Source organism: Triticum urartu, chromosome 5A, assembly GCF_056163025.1.
Source record: "Triticum urartu cultivar PI428250 chromosome 5A, HENAU_Tu73, whole genome shotgun sequence".
Taxonomy (NCBI): Eukaryota; Viridiplantae; Streptophyta; class Magnoliopsida; order Poales; family Poaceae; genus Triticum; species Triticum urartu.
In genome coordinates, this window is record NC_141877.1 from 323,183,074 (window position 1) to 323,203,960 (window position 20,887).

General features: G+C 44.3%; 1 protein-coding gene, 1 long non-coding RNA gene and 1 other non-coding gene across 9 annotated transcripts; 1 reads left to right on the top strand and 2 right to left on the bottom strand.

Moving 5' to 3' along the window:
* Positions 1-3,605: 3,605 nt before the first annotated feature.
* Positions 3,606-8,251, bottom strand: LOC125508693 (uncharacterized). 7 transcript variants are annotated; one of them, XR_015604594.1, is made up of 7 exons: positions 7,372-8,249; positions 7,115-7,216; positions 6,915-7,029; positions 6,469-6,604; positions 5,297-5,426; positions 4,671-4,782; positions 3,606-4,052 (listed from the first exon to the last, which is right to left on the bottom strand). It is a non-coding gene; the product is annotated as an uncharacterized LOC125508693 (long non-coding RNA). The 7 variants fall into 7 exon arrangements; XR_015604595.1 differs by having other exon boundaries at positions 7,115-7,178; positions 7,372-8,246; XR_015604592.1 differs by having other exon boundaries at positions 6,915-7,216; positions 7,372-8,251.
* A 331-nt stretch (positions 8,252-8,582) lies between these two features.
* TRNAP-CGG (transfer RNA proline (anticodon CGG)) lies at positions 8,583-8,654 on the top strand. Its single transcript has one exon. It is a non-coding gene; the product is annotated as a tRNA-Pro (tRNA).
* A 12-nt stretch (positions 8,655-8,666) lies between these two features.
* On the bottom strand, positions 8,667-12,635 carry PTAC6 (plastid transcriptionally active 6). Its single transcript, XM_048673465.2, has 6 exons — positions 12,033-12,635; positions 11,651-11,719; positions 11,462-11,566; positions 9,977-10,096; positions 9,201-9,290; positions 8,667-9,124 (listed from the first exon to the last, which is right to left on the bottom strand). Exons 1-6 carry the CDS (start codon positions 12,588-12,590, stop codon positions 9,008-9,010), a joined length of 1,059 nt encoding a protein of 352 aa, XP_048529422.1. The 5' UTR covers positions 12,591-12,635; the 3' UTR covers positions 8,667-9,007.
* Positions 12,636-20,887: the final 8,252 nt, after the last annotated feature.

Sequence of the window (20,887 nt, forward strand, 5' to 3'; positions counted from 1 at the left end):
AATGTCTTTGAGAATCTTTGGAGTATTTTGCTGCAACATGCAACATAATAAAGCATATAAATTAGGTGTAAAGTTATGGCTACAACGGCAACCAGCAAATTTCCTTCGGCATCCGTCCGCGATCCACGCATGCGGATGCGGGAGGCATCCATCCAACCGTATCATGTATATGTCCGTCACTGAATTCAAATTCAAATGTACCCTGATCCACATAACGCGTCGGATCGCATCTCCGATCACAACCAAAAAGAGGCAAATATGCTTAGTCTTTACATGCCCAAGTCCAAAGGAACATTAGTCTGGCAGTCCATGCATTTCTGCCATGTCAGACCGATAATCCCAGCAAGCTGCTCCCCGATCAAGAAGGTGTCGTCGCTGCTGTGTAGGCAACCTCCGCGTCCGCCTCCGCCAACTCATCTTTGTGCCGCCGCAACATCTGGTAGCGGACGGATTGCACGATCATTCTAGCGTCGGCATCCAAAAGAGTCGACATTCAAGGTCAACATGTTGACGTCCTCCGCATTGGCGGTGATCACCGTCCTCTTTTCCTCGAGTGTGGCCTTCCTCTCTTCAAGCTTGATCTTTTTCTCCATCGCCTCCATCAACTGTTTGAACCTCTCCGCCTTCCTCTCCTCCTTGATGTTCGAGCTCCTCATGCATGCCTCCTCCTTCTTCGCCAAGATCTCCTCGAACCTCTTCGTCAGCTTAGCCGCCGCACCTTCTCGCTTTGCCCTCTCCTCCTCCCACTTCTTACCCCATAAATTTCTTCTAACTTTCTTCGGCGGTTCTTGCGTTGGGTCGGTAGGGTCACCGGTTTCTTCCTCATTGGCTTGGGCGGCGGTTCCACTTTGGTTGACCATTTAACTTCAACTAACAATGCATGACGGTGAAGGACTTCTTCTCCAACTTCTTGTACACCACACAAGCACGAGTAGGCTACAAAGTGAAATAATGCATATCCGTCTAGTGAGCAACAAAGCAATACATGTCCGGCTAGTGATCAACAAAACTAAAGCATATCTGGCTAGTGATCAACTTACTTGCTCCGTGATTTGTGCACCGCTAGACCACCGTGCGATGAGATACCAAGTGCCCACAATACTTGGACATGACCTCTTGGATGGTGTACCATCGATTGGTTGAGGGACTTCCACTCACGGTTGCGGATGACCGCGTCAGAGTAGGGCGTGAAATGTTTGTGTTCATGAAACCATACGTGAATGTTCCTCCAAAAGGTTGTTCCCTTTTGCTCCGTGGCATGGCGAGGGTCAAGGCTAGTGGCCAACCATGCATCGCACAATAGCTTATCCTCCCGCATGTTGAAACTCTCTCCTCTACCCTTCTTCTTCGGATCGCCAGTTGTATCATTTGGATCATCGTTGTTGCCGTCCTCCTCCTCCTCTCCAACCCCTCCGAATGCTACTCTCTGGCGGCCCAATGGTGTTGTTATTGTTGTGTGTCATCGTTGGTCTGAGTGTAGGACCGCTTCGTGGCCGTCTGGGTGTAGGACTGCTGCTGGTAGTTACCGGATTGGGTGGGATCCAAGTCTTCCACCAGCCCGTCCTCATAGACCCCTCCTCCTTCCTCGCCTCCGTCATGGATGATGTCGAGCATCTCCCTATCCGTGTCGTACACTGGCTCCCCCGCTCTGGGCATTGTAGCGAACAACACGCGGCCACCCATCTGCTCCCCGGTCGCCGGCCGCGCCAGGACGAGCTGCGGCAAAGAATACTCTGAGAAGAGCGGCGCCGTGTTAACGTCGACGATGTAAGGCACCGTACTGGCGGGGGTTCCGAGCTGCTTGGAAGTGTAGTAGCACGGAGGCTTGTAGGACTCCGGCCGCGGCGCTGTCTCTACTGTCGGCGTGCCTATCTGCCGGCATCCACCATGGCCACGCTGACCGCCTCGTCCGCCACAACCTCCACGCCCATCGCCACCACCAGGCCCACCGACGGGCAACCGCTTCTTGAGCTTCTCCTCCTTTGCTGCCTTTGCTTTGACACGACGATTTTTGTCGCGTCTCTGAGTTGGTCTTCTAGGCGAGCGTGATGCTCGGATCCTTCGGCACCTCGCCGGCTCCATCTCCGACAGGTTCTCCGACGGTTCCATGCGTCGGCGGCGGAAGGAAGGAGAAGATGGGGGGAAAGAGCGGGAATTAGGCGGAGAGCGGGGTGGAATGGACGAAGAAAGCGGGGGATTTTGACGCGGAAACAGAGTTGGATGCTACAAAAATGCGGGCTCCGCCTTCCTTTTGGAAGGGCCAGTGGGCGGAGAGCGACGTTTCGCGTGTCTGGACTCCCGTAAAGCACCCCACGTTTGTCTCCGGTTTACAGGAAAAATCGCGTCCGGACCATTCTGCGGACCGATACAGAACCGCGTTGGATGGCATCCGCGGTCCGGACGGTTGCGGGAGGTTTGAAAGTCGGCGTTGGAGATGCCCTAATGCAACGACAACAATTTAAACGTACCTTTGAATCGCATGCAGGTGCACCAAGCCACTAATTAATAATTGCATAAAATAAAGAAAAAATTATAGAGGCCACCGTCAAGTTAGCCTTGCGGCAGTCATCTTGTCTATCCTCTTTCACTATCCTATTACCCGGGACCAACATCCACAAGCAAAACAAGGAATTCAGCAAGGAAAACGATGCACAAGACAACATAGAAGATATCATTGCTCAACTGGCGATGTTGCCTCGTCCAACCAGAACGATCAGATGTGAAGTTGCCACTCCATGAAACGGAACTCGGAGCAACACCTTAAAGACCTGATCCACCTATTGTTGCTGCCAACATTGTTAAAAAATTGAATGTGACATTTTGTTAGGTCAACACCAAGGACACACCTGAAGAGAAACTGCAGACTGTGCCTAAGAAGACGAAAAATGCTACATCTGCTGAAGGGGCTGGGACAGGAAGGAAGAAAGGCAACAAGGAGTAGCATAGGAAGTTTGCAGTTCTCTGGCAGTTGTTGTTAGGTGGCTCTTTTGGTTTTGGGGTATGTTTGTAATAAGCACTATGTTATTCAGACACTTTTTTTATGTCACCCTGCGATTGGGTATGATGTAAAACTGTAAATAGGCATCCAGTTTGCTAGACATTGTCCAGGTTACCAGCTTTCAAGATCAGTGTGAAACGCCACGCTGGTACAAAAGAGCATGCGTGCCCGGGCGCAACAAAGAGTTTCCGGGAGCATGACTGCTTGCAGTAGCGCCTGTTAATCCTGAGCCCATCGTTAATCGACCTATCTGACTCCAGCCGACTTTGAACGTTTTTTCGGTCACGAGAAGATGTGCACCAACAAATACCTGCACACAAATTCCACCACCCTGCCAAGAGGCGAATCTTACCATGTTAGAGTTATTTTTTTTTCGGGAAGATATAGAGTTGAACCTATTCGATTGTCCTTTATACTTCTACTAGATGACTCGTTGCGCCAATGGCGCAAAGGCCGAGAGGGAGCCAAGTATTGCGAAAATATTTAGACACCCAAGTCAAAAACCAAATGTGGCCAACACTCCCGCATCCTCTACTTGGAAGCCGCCTTTTCTCACCGGATCTAACATAGATACATGATTCTTCAAGAGAAAATTTCAGAGAAAATATAAAGCATGGAAGGCTTTAAGTTGTACTATTGAGACCATACCACCATATCTTCATTTAGTTTCATGATACATGTGAGAAGCTGTGAATCCAAAAAAAAACAACTAAACTAACTTCCAAACAAACATTTCAAGTTTGGAAGCCACAAAGAAGCAGCCCAGATCTCTCGTTGTAGTGCAGGTACATGTCCTTAATCCTGCATCCACAGCCCATAATTTTTCAACACCTAAATCCACAAAATCCAGCTGAAGGAAATCATGGCAGAAACATGCGTCGTGGCTTACGTCTCCGAGAAAGACTTCTTGGCATTCTTGTGCAGGTTGGACACAGCAATCCTCACTGCGAGCTGCAGAAGAAGCACACAGGCACCTTCCTTCACCGAGGGGGGCAACACTTGCAGCGCCGCAACAAGGCTTGCTCCGAGTGTAATCATCAGCATTCTTAGATACCTAAACAAACAATCAAAAAAGAACATGCTATGAGCAATCAAAAAAGAGAAATTATACAGCCTCAAAAATATATACACATGAAATAATGTTATTCATTTGACTTAAATCCCAGTCCCAATACAGGCAAGACTACATCAAGATACATTTCGTCAAAGAATCACAGAAGTGTAATGCTAAGATTAAATTATAAAGACTATATCCCTCCTTCCCCACCAAAATGTGGCCACATTCAGGCTTTGTCATCCCTTAACTAAATTTCTGACCATTTGAAGATCACAACCAAATTTACTTTCTTAGAAACACCATCATGTAAAACACAGTAAGCATTCTAATACAAAAACGTGCTCTTACATTGATATGCCCAGGATTAGATCTCCTTAAACCTTACTTTACAATGATACATCTCTGGGATATGAAACGGACAATCGTACTGAACATAATCATCATGTTTGTGGAAAAGATAAAGGATTATAGCTAACTAATGCATGATGTTTATTAAACGGTTAGCACCCAAATGCAAACCTAAGGGCCTCTGCGTAGCATGATAAGGAATAATGCCTCAAAGTAATACTATAAGAAAGGAACAAAATAGGAAGAGACGGGGTACCATGCTCTCACCTACAATAATTTCCTTCCATCTATGGGTTTTCCCCTGATCAAACCATCTTGAAATAGCAGTGTTGAACGCCAATTTTTGTTCAACACGCCAAGAGGAACCCAACAAATACACCTGCAAGCAATAAAAGATGGGTTAAAAGTTCACCCATCTAAGCAGGTATCCAACCAAAATCAGAAAAAAAAAAGATATAGGATGGTCTAATCCCTTCAGGATATCGGCAAACCAGATTAGAGCAGATTGACAGGAGTATCAATACCTCAGAACTAAACACGGTAAAGTAAAAATAAAAATACTTTATCAGCACATTCTTACTAAAACCAAACATTAAGCATACTGAAATAAGTAAGTTCTGTTTTCAATAGAATTCGTGAGATTATTCCATTCTCAAGCAAGCGCGCATATGCAGAACACCTTTTCAGTGAAGCACAATGGAAGACATGATCGAGGCAAGATTATAAATAAAATAAAAGGACAACCAACGAAAATATTTGCAACAAAATTATTCAAACATCATGTATCCCTTGGCTTCCTCTGCAAACGCCTGCTAAAGCAGAGTAGAGAGGTACCAGGTAGCTTACTTTTTTGCCAGACACACAAGCAAGTGTGAAGCTGCACAAGAAGATACCTTAGAGAAGCCGTCAATGGAGCCAGTCTGAGCGAGCCAAAGAAGTGTGTGACCTTCCGGTGGCCATTATACGGGTCGGGGTCCTCCTCACGGCAGCGAATCCTCGTGGCGCCGTTATCACCTGCTAGGTCTGGGGTGCAAAAAAGTTAGGGCGGCGGAAAAGAAGGGTGATGCTGCAGCGGACAACGAGACTGGGTCTAAATATTAATATGCCATCATATTTCATATTGTAAAAAGGAGATAGAAATGTAGCAACCTGGCATAACTAATTATCTATACTAATTATTGTCGGATGATTGCATATAATCACTCATCATGAGTAACCGACAGACTGAATGATGGAATGAGAGGAGAAATATATCTAATGAAATTGAGTAAGAGAGGGAAACTTGAAAGGAAAAAAACTCAGCACTTGCAAATGAAAAACATCATATAAAATGGATAATCACCAATCAGGCGATTTGTAAGATATGAGCTTGTTGTTGTGATTATCACAAATCTAGTTGATGGATGATTGGAATCAGCTATCACACTGAATAAACAATGTTCATGGCAAAGTTTCACTGACAGGAATCAGCTACAATCACAGAAATGTTTGTTTATGACTGGTCTTACACAAGTAGCAAGCTTCAAATCCGCACACAGGAATAACGGATTTGTATATCTATGCGACTATGCCATGTGTATTGCACACTTTATTTAGACAAGCATGCAAGGAAAATGTATTCATGGCAGAGTTTCAGTTTTGTGCCATGAAGAGAGGTCGTAAGTGTGTTGTCCAGAACAGAGATGACCATATGTATCAAGAATGGTGAGGTATGGAGAAAATACACTCTCTCGGGAACACAAGCAGGTTGGTATTTTTTTCCTGCATCTATTTCTTTTACCTGAACTAAAGGTAATACTATGACAGCTACTATTAATGGAACTAACCAACGGCAGCCTGCTCTCACATGTTTCAATTCTTCTGTAACATATGCGCTTTATTCAGACAAGCACACGAACAAGACAATCATCGAAATAGTATTATGTTCTCATCAATGGTGCTTAAGTTGCTATGTGCATTCTTCTCAACTCAGAGATATGCATGTACAGAGGTTGGTTTTAGATCAATTGGTAATCACCTGAACTAACTACAGTACACGGTCTGTAAATCAAGATTGGGAACATACCATGAACATGATTTGTGTAGTATTTATCTGGCTGGTACCACACACACACAATCTGCTGTTGTTGCAGGAACTCATGGCAAAGGAGGGTAGGCACACGTGCTTGCTGGAGCTCGATGTCTGGCCGGTTGAGGCCCAGCTACAAAAGTTCAGGCTTTCTCAGTCAACAATCTACTAAAATGTAATTAATATATAGCAGATCAATATTAAAAAATCCCGGCAAAACATGCCGACCAAAATAAAGAGGTAGAAAGCCTATTTTAAATCCATGACTGGTTACAAAGTTGCATCAACCTACTACACTAAATATATAATGGCAGTTCTGGATGATGCTTAACATGGTGCATAGTTTGATGGTACAGTGGCAACCTCATAAACTTTGCATACAACAACCTGTAAAGAAATGTGAACCAAAATAAAGTGTCATTGATCGAAATGATAGAACATACCTGAACGCCCCTTCTTCATATCCCATATCTAAAACAGAAGCATGCCGAATCGTTATAGTAAGAGGTTGTCAGTGCGTAAATCAGGCCATCGGCAAAAAGAACCAGAGAGACCGACCTGCAAAAAAAATTTGCAATCCTTTTACAACAACGAATCTTGAGCAAGCAAATGACGTGAAGGGAACAAAAGATAAGCAATCAACATGGCCAATGAGCAAAGGTGCTGCAGGGCAGAAGCAACTACACCCAAACTCATGGAGAAGCAACCTGAAATTGGTAAAACAAAGTGGCAGCTAGAAATTATCCTGAACCAACAAGAAAATGCCATGGTCAGCCATCACCCAAGCATGAGAAATAAATAGTTAAATACAGGGCATTTTCAGTGAAAATAAGGAATTTATTCCAGCTTAAAGTTGGGCTAGGCAACTAATTACAGAAAAAATGAAATGACATGACTTACATAGATTAATCCTCCCCTGTCAGCCTTCTTGGATTTTCATCAAACACATCCTAGGCACAGAGAAAGAAAACCTGCAAGATTTGGGCTTGGAAAACTTGGCCTTCCAAGCGATCCACCAGCGCACCTACACCGCTCGCGCGAGGTTTCCGAGCGGACAAGCTCGGAAAGGCTCGGAAACGCCTCGCAGCCCACACCCCGCGTACCTGTTCGCTCGTTCCTGGACGAGCTCCTCTCGCTGCGACCCCATCTCGCTCCTGACTCCCCTGAAGCAACCGGCGGCGGCAGAGGCGGTTAGTTCTCCGGCCCTCCTCTCCCTCCCCCATCCGTCCCTTCCCTCCTCTCCCTCACATCCGTCCCCTCATCCTCTTCCATCTATTCTTCGGCCATGGAACGACCTGCAGCCTTGCTGCTCCTTCCCTCACCCGCCACGCCCGCCAGACCCCTGCCGACCGCCACCATCGCCTGCATCCAGGCCGCCAACAGCAGCCTTGACCCGGCCCCCACCCTCGACTCACTCCGGAGGCGTCGACCTCGGCCGCGAGGAGGAAGAGGCGGGGGAGCCCGTCCCGCGCGAACCCAGAGCAGGCGGTGGAGACGGGTTAGCCCGCGAAGCGCTTGGCCACGACAGCCTGCGCGCGAGCGATGGGAAGGCGAGGAGGAGGAAGAGGCTAGGCGGTGGAGGAGTAGCAGTCGGCGGCGGGGCTCCTAGGGCGCAGGAGGAGGAGGTGGGAGGGAGCGGCGGCGGACGAGGGAGGGAGGAGTGAGGGGCGCGGGGATATGGATTGGGGCTAGGGTTCGACGCCGTTTTCGTCCCTCGCGCGGTGCGGTGTATTTTTCACTCGTGTGGTGCGGTGCGCCCTCTCTTTTTCCCCACGCGCAGCACGGTGCGGTGGTTTTTTCCCCTCGGATGGTGCGATGCGCTGGAGCCATCGGTTCTGCCTAAGAGTCTAGGAGGCTTTATATGTTCGACTATGAATCATTTTAAAAAATCAGGAAAAAGCAAAGAGGTTCGAGGAGAACTGTGAATTGACATCCAATGAAATTAGTTTAGCCTCGTTTCCTCAATATTTAAGTCATGGGGGATGCGCTGGTGATGGGGATGGGTATTTTCTTGGAAATAAAATTTTGTTTACATTACACTCCCTCTGTTCCATAATATATTATGGGACGGAGGGAGTATATAAAATTATGTAGAATGTAGAAACCAATCCGGGTGTTTGGTCTAGTGGTATGATTCTCGCTTCGGGTGCGAGAGGTCCCGAGTTCGATTCTCGGAACACCCCATTTTTTCTTAATTGCCTCAATCCACCATAAAATACCCATTAGCTACTCTGAATTTTCGTACAGACATACTGCTCAAATGCATACATCTTGATTCTACTTGCTACCATGCTACACGTACTCCCTCCGTTCGTTTTTATAAGGCGTTTCAGACAGCTGAGTTTGAACTGTTTAGTACACTCTCTGAATTTACTAAAACGTCTTATATAAGTGAACAGAGGGAGTACCATATATAGACATGGCAGTTCTCACTTGACCACCACGGTTAATTAGCTCTAGCACAAGCAGCAGCTAAAGAAACAACAAAATCGCTGCACATCCTTCTCTGCATAGACGAAGCTCGACGGCAGTTTCTTCAGAACCAATTCGAGTAGTCAAAATCTCTGAGCTTCCGGAAATGCTTCTCCACATCCTGTCTCGATTTCGTCCACTCTTCTCTCTGGATGATAGTGGTGGCGTCGTCTCTTTGCGACTGTGATACCAATGACCGAAATTAGCTCTACAAGCTTGTTGCTAACAAGAGAATAATTGTGAAGCAAGTAAACCACCTTGTCAGTTATTCTGAAAGACTCGCCTCCATCCCGTATGAGTAGCAGGTCATTTCTCCTATCTCTCTTTTTTCCTTCAGGGACGTTCACCTGCCAAAGACGACTACATATCAGTCACCACAGACAGTACACCAAAATATATGATGTCTTATATTTTGATACGGAGGGAGTACTTAACAAAGAAAAAAAATCACTTAAAAACAAGTTTTTGGTGTTAGAGAAGTCTGCAATTCACCTACCCTAGTTTCTTGACATCATCAGGCTGCTAATAGTTTTTATTTGTTTTTTAAATTGATATTTATGGGTTACGGATATTTATTAAATGATCAATGAAAGGATTGAGAATCTCAGTGTCCGACCATAAATTTTGATTGTGAAGACACTTGACCTGTAGTAAATTCAGATAATACTAATATTTACATGAGACTCCACAAATATGGACCAAGACTAATATGATTGACATTGTGTGACAAATAACAGGTAATATCCAGAAGAAACTGCACCATTTGACATTGATACATCTGATTAGAATCCAGAATCATCACTAGTAAACAAACAGAGCAAATGAACAATGACTAGTGAAAACTTATCTTTCAGGCACATAGGTGAGATGGCTGAACTATTTAGATTAGATGAGAAACTAGTATAAAATTAGTTACAGTAGATTCCATATGCATGATTACTTTTTGCGAAAGATATAGTACATGATTACTTAAATACATAAGAGAAACTATTGTTTTCATATCATGAAAGAATTAAGATTTCAATTGTCTTACCACTACTTTCGCTCTTGTGATTGACCTTGTTTTTGAGTCAATGACATAAATCTCCTCAAAATCAAGGAAAAAATCTGTATCGCTGAACCGCCTGTTTCTGTAGTGTTTTGTTAAGAAAACCTACAGCAGAAGAAACAAAAATGAAATACATATACTTAATAAAATCATGAAGCTAGATGCATATGTACTTAATATATCATATCATGGAAAAGAATATTTAGTATTAACAATAAGCTAGCATGTGGTAAAGCTGCTGCCTTGTGACCATGAGGTCACGGGTTCAAGTCCTGGAAACAGCCTCTTACAGAAATGTAGGGAAAGGCTGCGTACAATAGACCCAAAGTGGTCGGACCCTTCCCCAGACCCTGCGCAAGCGGGAGCTACATGCAGTGGGGCTGCCCTTTTTTTAACAATAAGCTAGCATGTCCAGTGAGCAGAACTGCTCGCCTATAAACATACTAAGGTGAAAGCAGTAAAACATATGATGCAGTTAACAACAGTTAAGTGTCCCAAATCTTGGGCTGGAAATCAAGTTAAAGCTTGGCTAGTAGAAAACCCACTGATGTAGCCGTGCAGCTTAAGCATCTCTAACTAAGTAATTGTACTTATTAGCTGATTTCCTGTTTTAGCACCTACAATAATTTGCACTGTGAGGACAATAAACAATGCATTGCACATCCCGTAAAGAAGCTATAAGAAGTGTAGAATCTGCCACGCGGGATGTTTTTCAGGAGTTTCACTGCTAACTTCACGTGAACCGAAGCTTGGATATGCATCAACAACAACAACAAAGCCTTTAGTCCCAAACAAGTTGGGGTAGGCTAGAGCTGAAGCTCATAAGATCTCGCAACCAACTCATGGTTCTGGCACATGGATAGCAAGCTTCCACGCACCCCTGTCCATGTCTAGTTCTTAAGTGATACTCCAGTCCTTCAGATCTCTCTTTACGGACTCCTCCCATGTCAAGTTCAGTCTACCCAGACCTCTCTTGACATTATCAGCACACTTTAGCTGTACGCTATGCACTGGAGCTTCTGGAGACCCGCGCTGAATATGCCCAAACCATCTCAGACGATGTTGGACAAGCTTCTCTTCAATTGGATATGCATATTAAGATTAATTTTACCTCACAAGTCAAAACTACCATTGGCAAGGACATGTCTCACCAAGCAACTATGATGCATTACTACTGCAAATCGAGTGACAAAAACTAAGGATGCAAGCAGCACACCCAGTTTCCCACATACTAGCTCACTCTAGTACAAATGTTGAGGCCATTAGTACACTTAAATGGCATGGCTAGCAGGACAAGCGGGCCACTGCTTGCATCCCTAGCAAAAACCCTGGACAGAACTTCAGAACCTTTATGGCTGTTAAATACTTAATTCCCAAGCCACATTCAGCCAGTTCATTTGGTTTACAACAGAAGGAACATAACGGAATGGCACAACAAACTAGCAGAGTAGGCAAAGTTCTCAGACATACCTTCATAATCTCCCTCTCTGTCTTGTACAGGGGATCACGCAGATGCTCAACCGGTGGCTCACTTACATGGTAGCGGCCAAAGTTTTTCTTCGCGCACCTCACATACTGAATTTCAAAGAGAAAATCAACAATTAATAACCTAATGCATTTTACATGCACCAAAAATAAGAAATAGCAAGATATGTGCACCTTTTGTGGCATCGGGGCAAGAACCCTTGGAATGGAGTAGATGTCGGTGTCAGGCGGTGTGACATACATCTGTTGCACACAGTGCCATATTGAGCAGAACAAGCACCACACAGTTAGCTTAAAGATTACTACTCCCTTCCATCGATATTAATTGCCGTTTATTTAGTACAAGTTGTACTAAACCAGCGACAATTAATATGGATTGGAGGGAGTAGTTGTCAACTGTCCTAATATTGCCATCGATTGACATGTTGGTCTGTTAGATGAAATGTCACATAGGCCAAACGCATTTTTGCAGACATGAATGGTGAAATAGTCTATTTCAAATAGAGCAGGAAATTACTGGAAAATGTAGTAGATGAGGTGAATTACTAGGATATACCTCTCGGAAGTCGTAGACGTCTTGGTCAGGGTCGGGCACCTTGCGGATGAAGAAGTCGCAGTGAAGCAGGCGAATCTTGTGGAACTCATCTTCGTCGACGGTGTAGTCGACGACGGTGTCGGAGGCGGACGCCCCAGTGGACACGAAGCTCTCAGCCGCGACCATGGCGATGTCCCCCTCCCCTTCCTCGCCTCCGCTGCCAACCCCGGAGAGCTGCGGCCGAGGCTTGACGGGGGCGAGGAGGCGGTCGTAGTCGACGTCGTAGTCCTGCTCGTTGTCGAGGTCGTCGTCGTCCCCCACACCGTCTTCTCCGTCGAGGTCAAAGTCGCCCGCATCGCCGAAGTCGTCGTCCATGTCGCCGTCACCGTACGCCGCCGAGATGTCACGCTGCCGCCGGCCCTGCCTGTGGGGGAGGAGGAGGGGCGCTGGGGTGGTGAGGAGGGAGAGGGAGAGGGAGTGAGCAGGAGAGAGCTTGAAGGTGGAGGTGGGGTTTAGGGTTTTGGAGAGCAGAGAGGGGAATGGATAGGGAGAGGCAGTCGCGAGCGGAGTGGTCGCCATTAGCGCGAGAAGGTTTTGCACTCTCGCCACTGTCCACCCCGTATGCGACTTAAAATGGGAAAATAAACATTTTGTCCTCGAGCGTTTTTTTTCATGGTAATACGTTTTCATAACTTGTAAACACCGATCTGACGAAACTAAAAAGACAATATAAAGCTAGCATTTGCACACAAAAAATGACCTCCAACTTACGCGCTTATTATAACCGTCGTTTATCATAGCCGTCCCTAAATTGAGAAATGCTTCACTAAATACAGAAATACATCACATCTATGGTCCTTCATACGGTTATGTGTACTCTGAAACGATGCAGCTTTGCCACATACCCCTCCCCTCCCCCACACATGTTCGATGCACAACTTGCGAAAAAGACCCATCTATTTCCATAATCCTGTCGCACCCCACGACAGCCGATGGTTGTACCTTTGCGATATGGCCTCTACTGACATCGCAAATCCATTCGAGCCATGTGCCACCCGAAACGCCTCTTCCCTCATCCTCGAGGACCACGACGTCCCGCGGCGGTGCGACGTGATCATCATTGTGGCGTCGACCGAAGAGGCTAGTGAGCAATTAACTGTGTTCGGACGATTTTCTATACTAAATTCAAGTTTAATTCGAGCTCATTTGCCTACTCGGAATTGTAGGGTTTCAGTCCGCTGTGTTGAAGCTTTGTTTTTTCCTCGGTTCACAGATGAAGGCACTGGCTTCTACATTGTAGAGTTAGTGCATTACGGTTTTTTTTGTATAATGGAGCGAGTAGGTCTTATCTCTTATATGAATGGAAAGGTCTTTTATGATTTCCATGATGCTAGGAAAATTTGCATGTCAGATATTGTATGACTTAGTAGAGGATTTGGAGTACGAGAGGGGAGGAAGAATAAATATATGTTCGTTGCTCCCTGGAGTGCAAATCAATGAGCATGGACTTAAATTGATTGCACAAAACAATGACAACAACTGCATTATACGACTGGTTAAAGAGGGGCACATATTATCTAAAGTCCGGATTTGATCATTTAGACAACATGTGTGTGTGTAAGGGCAGTCATGGAACAGAGGGGGTGAATTGGATATTTTGAAAATTATTTCAAATAAAATGAACTAACCGAAGTTTAACGGAGACAAAATGGACGGACAAATACTACAGTGAAGACTAACTACACAGACAACAAAGTACTTAGCAGACATACACACTAACATGTTGAAGACAAAAGCAGAAGCATGGAAGCATGGAGCATAGCGATGACTAAATTAGGCATAGCTCATGCCGCGGAATAGAAAGGGATACATCAAAGTCTTCGCAATAGAGAACATAAAGGGAGCAAGATCTTCGGAATACAAAGTACAAAAGTAAATTGAGTGCGAGGAAATAGAACCTGAAGGCTTGGTGAAGAGAAATTTGTTCGCCTTGTTCAAGTTACTGACACAACTCTATGTCTGATTGGAAGGTAACTAAGCCTCCTTTTGATGTTTATAGTGGGCGAAGACTGGTACAAACATACGTCCTACTGTTGGGGAACGCAGTATTTCAAAAAAAATCCTACGATCACGCAAGATCTATCTAGGAGATGCATAGCAACGAGAGGGGAGAGTGTGTCTACGTACCCTCGTAGACCGAAGGCGGAAGCGTTGAGTAACGCGGTTGATGTAATCGAACGTCTTCGCGATCCAACCGATCAAGTACCGAACGCACGACACCTCCGTGATCTGCACACGTTCAGCTCGGTGACGTCCCTCAAACTCTAGATCCAGCTAAGGCCGAGGGAGAGTTTCGTCAGCACGACGGCTTGTTGACGGTGATGATGAAGTTACCGGCGCAGGGCTTCGCCTAAGCACTACGACAATATGACAGAGGTGGAAATCTGTGGAGGAAGGCACCACACACGGCTAAGAAATCAACTTGTGTGTCTATGGAGTGCCCCCCTCCCCCGTATATAAAGGAGGGGAGGAGGGGGCCGGCCGGCCTCATGGGGCACGCCTCAAGGGGGGAATCCAATTCCTACTAGGAGTAGGTTCCCTCCTTTCCTAGTCCAACTAGGAGGGGAAGGAAAGAGGAAGAGGGAGAGAAGGAAAGCCCCCACCCCAATTCGGATTGGGCTTGGGGGGCGCGCGCCTCCACCTAGCCGCCTCCTCCTCTCTTCCACTAAGGCCCATGAAAGCCCATTAACCCTCCAGGGGGTTCCGGTAAACTCCCGGTACTCCGGAAAATGCCCGAACCTATCCAAAACATTTCCGGTGTCCAAACATAACCTTCTAATATATTAATCTTTATGTCTTGACCATTTCGAGACTCCTCGTCATGTCCGTGATCACATTCCAGACTCCGAACAACCTTAGGTACATCAAATCACATAACTCACAACACATATCGTCATCGAACGTTAAGCGTGCGGACCCTACGGGTTCGAGAACTATGTAGACATGGCCGAGACTCATCTCTGGTCAATAACCAATAGCGGAACCTGGATGCTCATATTGGTTCCTACATATTCTACGAAGATCTTTATCGGTCAAACCACATAACAACATATGTTGTTCCCTTTGTCATCGGTATGTTACTTGCCCGAGATTCGGTCGTTGGTATCATCATACCTAGTTCAATCTCATCACCGGCAAGTCTCTTTACTTGTTCTGTAATGCATCATCCTGTAACTAACTCATTAGTCACATTGCTTGCAAGGCTCATGGTGATGTGTATTACCGAGAGGGCCTAGAGATACCTCTCCGACAATCTGAGTGAAAAATCCTAATTTCGATCTATGCCAACTCAACAAACACCATCGAAGACACCTGTAGAGCATCTTTATAATCACCCAATTATGTTGTGACGTTTGATAGCACACTAAGTGTTCCTTCGGTATTCGGGAGTTGCATAATCTCATAGTCGTAGGAACATGTATAAGTTATGGAGAAAGCAATAGCAATAAACTAAAACGATCATAGTGCTCAGCTAATGGATGGGTCTAGTCCATCACATCATTCTCTAATGATGTGATCCCATTCATCAAATGACAACACATGTCTATGGCTAGGAAACTTAACCATCTTTGATTAACGAGCTAGTCTAGTAGAGGCATACTAGGGACACTCTGTTTGTCTTTGTATTCACACATGCATTATGTTTTCGGTTAATACAATTCTAGCATGAACAATAAACATTTATCATGATATAAGGAAATATAAATAACAACTTTATTATTGCCTCTAGGGCATATTTCCTTCAGTATCCCACTTGCACTAGAGTCAATAATCTAGATTACATAGTAATGATTCTAACACCCATGGAGTCTTGGTGCTGATCATGTTTTGCTCGTGAGGGAGGCTTAGTCAACGGGTCTGTAACATTCAAATCCGTATGTATCTTGCAAATCTCTATGTATCCTTCCTTGACTTGATCGCAGATGGAATTGAAGCGTCTCTTGATGTGCTTGGTTCTCTTGTGAAGTCTAGATTCCTTTGCTAGGGCAATTGCACCAGTATTGTCACAAAAGATTTTCATTGGACCCGATGCACTAGGTATTACACCTAGATCGGATATGAACTCCTTCATCCAGACTCCTTCATTTGCTGCTTTAGAAGCAGCTATGTATTCCGCTTAACACGCAGATCCCGCCACGACGTTTTGTTTAGAACTGCACCAACTGACAGCTCCCACATTTAATAAAAATATGTATCTGGTTTGTGACTTAGATTCATCCGGATCAGTGTCAAAGCTCGCATCGACGTAACCATTTACGACGAGCTCTTTGTCACCTCCATAAACGAGAAACGTATCCTTAGTCCTTTTTAGGTATTTCAGGATGTTCTTGACTGCTGTCCAGTGATCCACTCCTGGATTACTTTGGTACCTCCCCGCTAAACTAATAGCAAGGCACACATTAGGTCTGGTACACATCATTGCATACACGACAGAACCTATGGCTGAGGCATAGGGAATGAATTTCATTTTCTCTCTATCTTCTGCGGTGGTCGGGTATTGAGTCTGAGCCAACTCCACACTTTGTAACACAGGCAAGAACCCTTTCTTTGCTTGATCCATTTTGAACTTCTTCAAAACTTTATCAAGGTATGTGCTTTGTGAAAAGTCTAATTAAGCGTCTTGATCTATCTCTATAGATCTTGATGCCCAATATATAAGCAGCTTCACCGAGGTCTTTCATTGAAAAATTCTTATTCAAGTATCCTTTTATGCTACTCAGAAATTCGGTATCATTTCCGATCAACAATATGTCATCCACATATAATATCAGAAATGCTACAGAGCTCTCACTCACTTTCTTGTAAATGCAGGCTTCTCCAAAAGTCTGTATATAACCATATGCTTTGATCACACTATCAAAGCGTATATTCCAACTCCGAGATGCTTACACCAGTCCATAAATGGATCGTTGGAGCTTACACGCTTTGTTAGCACCTTTTGGATCGACAAAACCTTCTGGTTACATCATATACAACTCTTCTTTAAGATATCCATTAAGGAATGCAGTTTTGACATTCATTTGCCAAATTTCATAATCATAAATTGCGGCAATTTCTAACATGATTCGGATGGACTTAAGCATCGCTATGGGTGAGAAGGTCTCATCGTAGTCAACTCCTTGAACTTGTCAAAAACCTTTTGCAACAAGTCGAGCTTTATAGATAGTAACATTACCGTCTGCGTCAGTCTTCTTCTTGAAGATCCATTTATTCTCTATGGCTTGCCGATCATCGGGCAAGTCAACCAAAGTCCACACTTTGTTCTCATACATGGATCCCATCTCAGATTTCATGGCCTCAAGCCATTTTACGGAATCTGGGCTCATCATCGCTTCCTCATAGTTCGTAGGTTCGTCATGGTCAAGTAACATGACTTCTAGAATAGGATTACCGTACCACTCTGGTGCGGATCTTACTCTGGTTGACCTACAAGGTTCGATAGTAACTTGATCAGAAGTTTCATGATCATCATCATTAGCTTCCTCACTAATTGGTGTAGGAATCACTGGAAGTAATTTATGTGATGAACTACTTTCCAATAAGGGAGAAGGTACAGTTACCTCATCAAGTTCTACTTTCCTCCCACTCACTTCTTTCAAGAGAAACTCCTTCTCTAGAAAGGATCCATTCTTAGCAACGAATATCTTGCCTTCAGATCTGTGATAGAAGGTGTACCCAACAGTCTCCTCTGGGTATCCTATGAAGACACATTTTTTCGATTTGGGTTCGAGCTTATTAGGTTGAAGCTTTTTCACATAAGCATCGCAGCCCCAAACTTTAAGAAACGGCAATTTGGGTTTCTTGCCAAACCATGGTTCATATGGTGTCGTCTCAACTGATTTCGATGGCGCCCTATTTAACGTGAATGCATCCGTCTCTAAAGCATAACCCCAAAATGATAGTGGTAAATCAGTAAGAGACATCATAGATCGCACCATATCTAATAAAGTGCGGTTACGACGTTCGGACACACCATTACACTGTGATGTTCCAGGTGGCGTGAGTTGCGAACTACTCCGCATTGTTTCAAATGAAGACCAAACTCATAACTCAAATATTCACCTCCACGATCAGATCGTAGAAACTTAATTTTCTTGTTACGATGATTTTCCACTTCGCTCTGAAATTCTTTGAACTTTTCAAATGTTTCAGACTTATGTTTCATCAAGTAGATATACCCATATCTGCTCAAATCATCTGTGAAGGTCAGAAAATAACGATACCCGCCATGAGCATCAATACTCATCGGACCGCATACATCAGTATGTATTAGTTCCAATAAGTCTGTTGCTCGTTCCATTGTTTCGGAGAATGGAGTCTTAGTCGTCTTGCCCATGAGGCATGGTTCGCAAGCATCAAGTGATTCTAAAATTCCATCAGCATGGAGTTTCTTCATGCGCTTTACACCAATATGACCTAAACGACAGTGCCACAAATAAGTTGCATTATCATTATTAAACTTATATCTTTTGGCTTCAATACTGTGAATATGTGTATCACTACTATCGAGATTTAGTAAAAATAGACCACTCATCAAGGGTGCATGACCATAAAATATATTACTCATATAAATAGAACAATCATTATTCTCTGATTTAAATGAATAACCGTGTCGCATCAAACAAGATCTAGATATAATGTTCATGCTTAACGCTAGCATCAAATAAAAATTATGCAGGTCTAATACTAATCCCGAAGGTAGATGTAGAGGTAGCGTGCCGATCGCGATCACATCGACTTTGGAACCATTTCCCACGTGCATCGTCACCTCGTCCTTAGCCAATCTTCGCTTAATCCGTAGCCCCTGTTTCGAGTTGCAAATATTAGCAACAAAACCAGTATCAAATACCCAGGCGCTACTGCGAGCATTAGTAAGGTACACATCAATAACATGTATATCAAATATACCTTTCACTTTGCCATCCTTCTTATCCGCCAAATACTTGTGGCAATTCGGCTTCCAATGACCAGTCCCTTTGCAGTAGAAGCACTCAGTCTCAGGCTTAGGTCCAAACTTGGGCTTCTTCACTTGAGAAGCAACTTGCTTGTCGTTCTTTTTGAAGTTCTCCTTCTCCCCTTTGCCCTTCTTCTTGAAACTAGTGGTCTTGTTGACCATCAACACTTGATGTTCCTTCTTGATTTCTACCACAGCAGCTTTTAGCATTGCGAAGAGCTCGGGAATTGTCTTATCCATCCCTTGCATATTATAGTTCATCACGAGGCTTTTGTAGCTTGGTGGTAGTGATTGAAGAACTCTGTCAATGACACTATCATCAGGAAGGTTAACTCCCAGTTGAGTCAAGTGGTTGCGGTACCCACACATTCTGAGTATATGTTGACTGACAGAACTATTCTCCTCCATCTTGCAGCTGTAGAACTTATTGGAGACTTCATATCTCTCAATTCGGGCATTTGCTTGAAATATTAACTTCAACTCTTGGAACATCTCATATGCTCCATGATGTTCAAAACGTCGTTGAAGTCTCGATTCTAAGCTGTAAAGCATGGCACACTGAACTATCGAGTAGTCATTAGCATTGCTCCACCAGGCGTTCATAACATCTGGTGTTGCTCCTGCAGCGGGCTTTGCACCTAGCGGTGCTTCCAGGACATATTTCTTTTGAGCAGCAATGAGGATAATCCTCAAGTTACGGACCCAGTCTGTGTAGTTTCTATCATCATCTTTCAACTTAGCTTTCTCTAGGAACGCATTAAAATTCAACGGAACAACAGCACGAGCCATTTATCTACAATAACACACACATGCAAAATACTATCAGGTACTAAGTTCATGATAAATTAAATTTCAATTAATCATATTACTTAAGAACTCCCACGTAGATAGACATCCCTCTAATCATCTAAATGATCACGTGATCCATATCAACTAAACCATGTCCGATCATCACGTGAGATGGAGAAGTTTTCAATGGTGAACATCACTATGTTGATCATATCTACTATATGATTCACGCTCGACCTTTCGGTCTTAGTGTTCCGAGGCCATATCTGCATATTCTAGGCTCGTCAAGTTTAACCCGAGTATTCTGCTTGTGCAAAACTGGCTTGCACCCGTTGTATGTGAACGTAGAGCTTATCACACTCGATCATCACGTGGTGTCTCGGCATGACGAACTGTAGCAACGATGCATACTCAGGGAGAACACTTATACCTTGAAATTTAGTGAGAGATCATCTTATAATGCTACCGTAGTACTAAGAAAAGTAAGACGCATAAAGGATAAACATCACATGCAATCAATATAAGTGATATGATATGGCCATCATCATCTTGTGCCTTTGATCTCCATCTCCAAAGCACCGTCATGATCACCATCGTCACCGGCTTGACACCTTGATCTCCATCGTAGCATCGTTGTCGTCTTGCCAACTATTGCTTCCACCACTATCGCTAACGCTTAGTGATAAAGTAAAACAATTACAGGGCGATTACAATTCATACAATAAAGCGACAATCATACGGCTCCTGACAATTGCCGATAACTGTGTTACAAAACATGATCATCTCATACAACAATTTATATAATCAAGTCTTGACCATATCACATCAGAACATGCCCTGCAAAAACAAGTTAGACGTCCTCTACTTTGTTGTTGCAAGTTTTACGTGGTTGCTACGGGCTTAGCAAGAACCGTACTTACCTACGCATCAAAACCACAACATGGTATACTGATTGCTTTTTGATCTTCAGAAAGAACCCTGTTCATTGAATCTGATTCAACTAAAGTTGGAGAAACAGACACCCGCCAGCCACCTGTGTGCAAAGCATGTCGGTAGAAGCAGTCTCATTAAC

Coding starts and splice junctions, on each gene's coding strand:
- PTAC6 (XM_048673465.2), bottom strand. CDS start 12,590: ATGGCGACCACTCCGCTCGCGACTGCCTCTCCCTATCCATTCCCCTCT. Junction 9,291..9,976: donor TCACAAGAGCGAAAGTAGTG/GTAAGACAATTG, acceptor CGTCTTTGGCAG/GTGAACGTCCCTGAAGGAAA. Junction 9,125..9,200: donor CTTTCAGAATAACTGACAAG/GTGGTTTACTTG, acceptor TTGGTATCACAG/TCGCAAAGAGACGACGCCAC.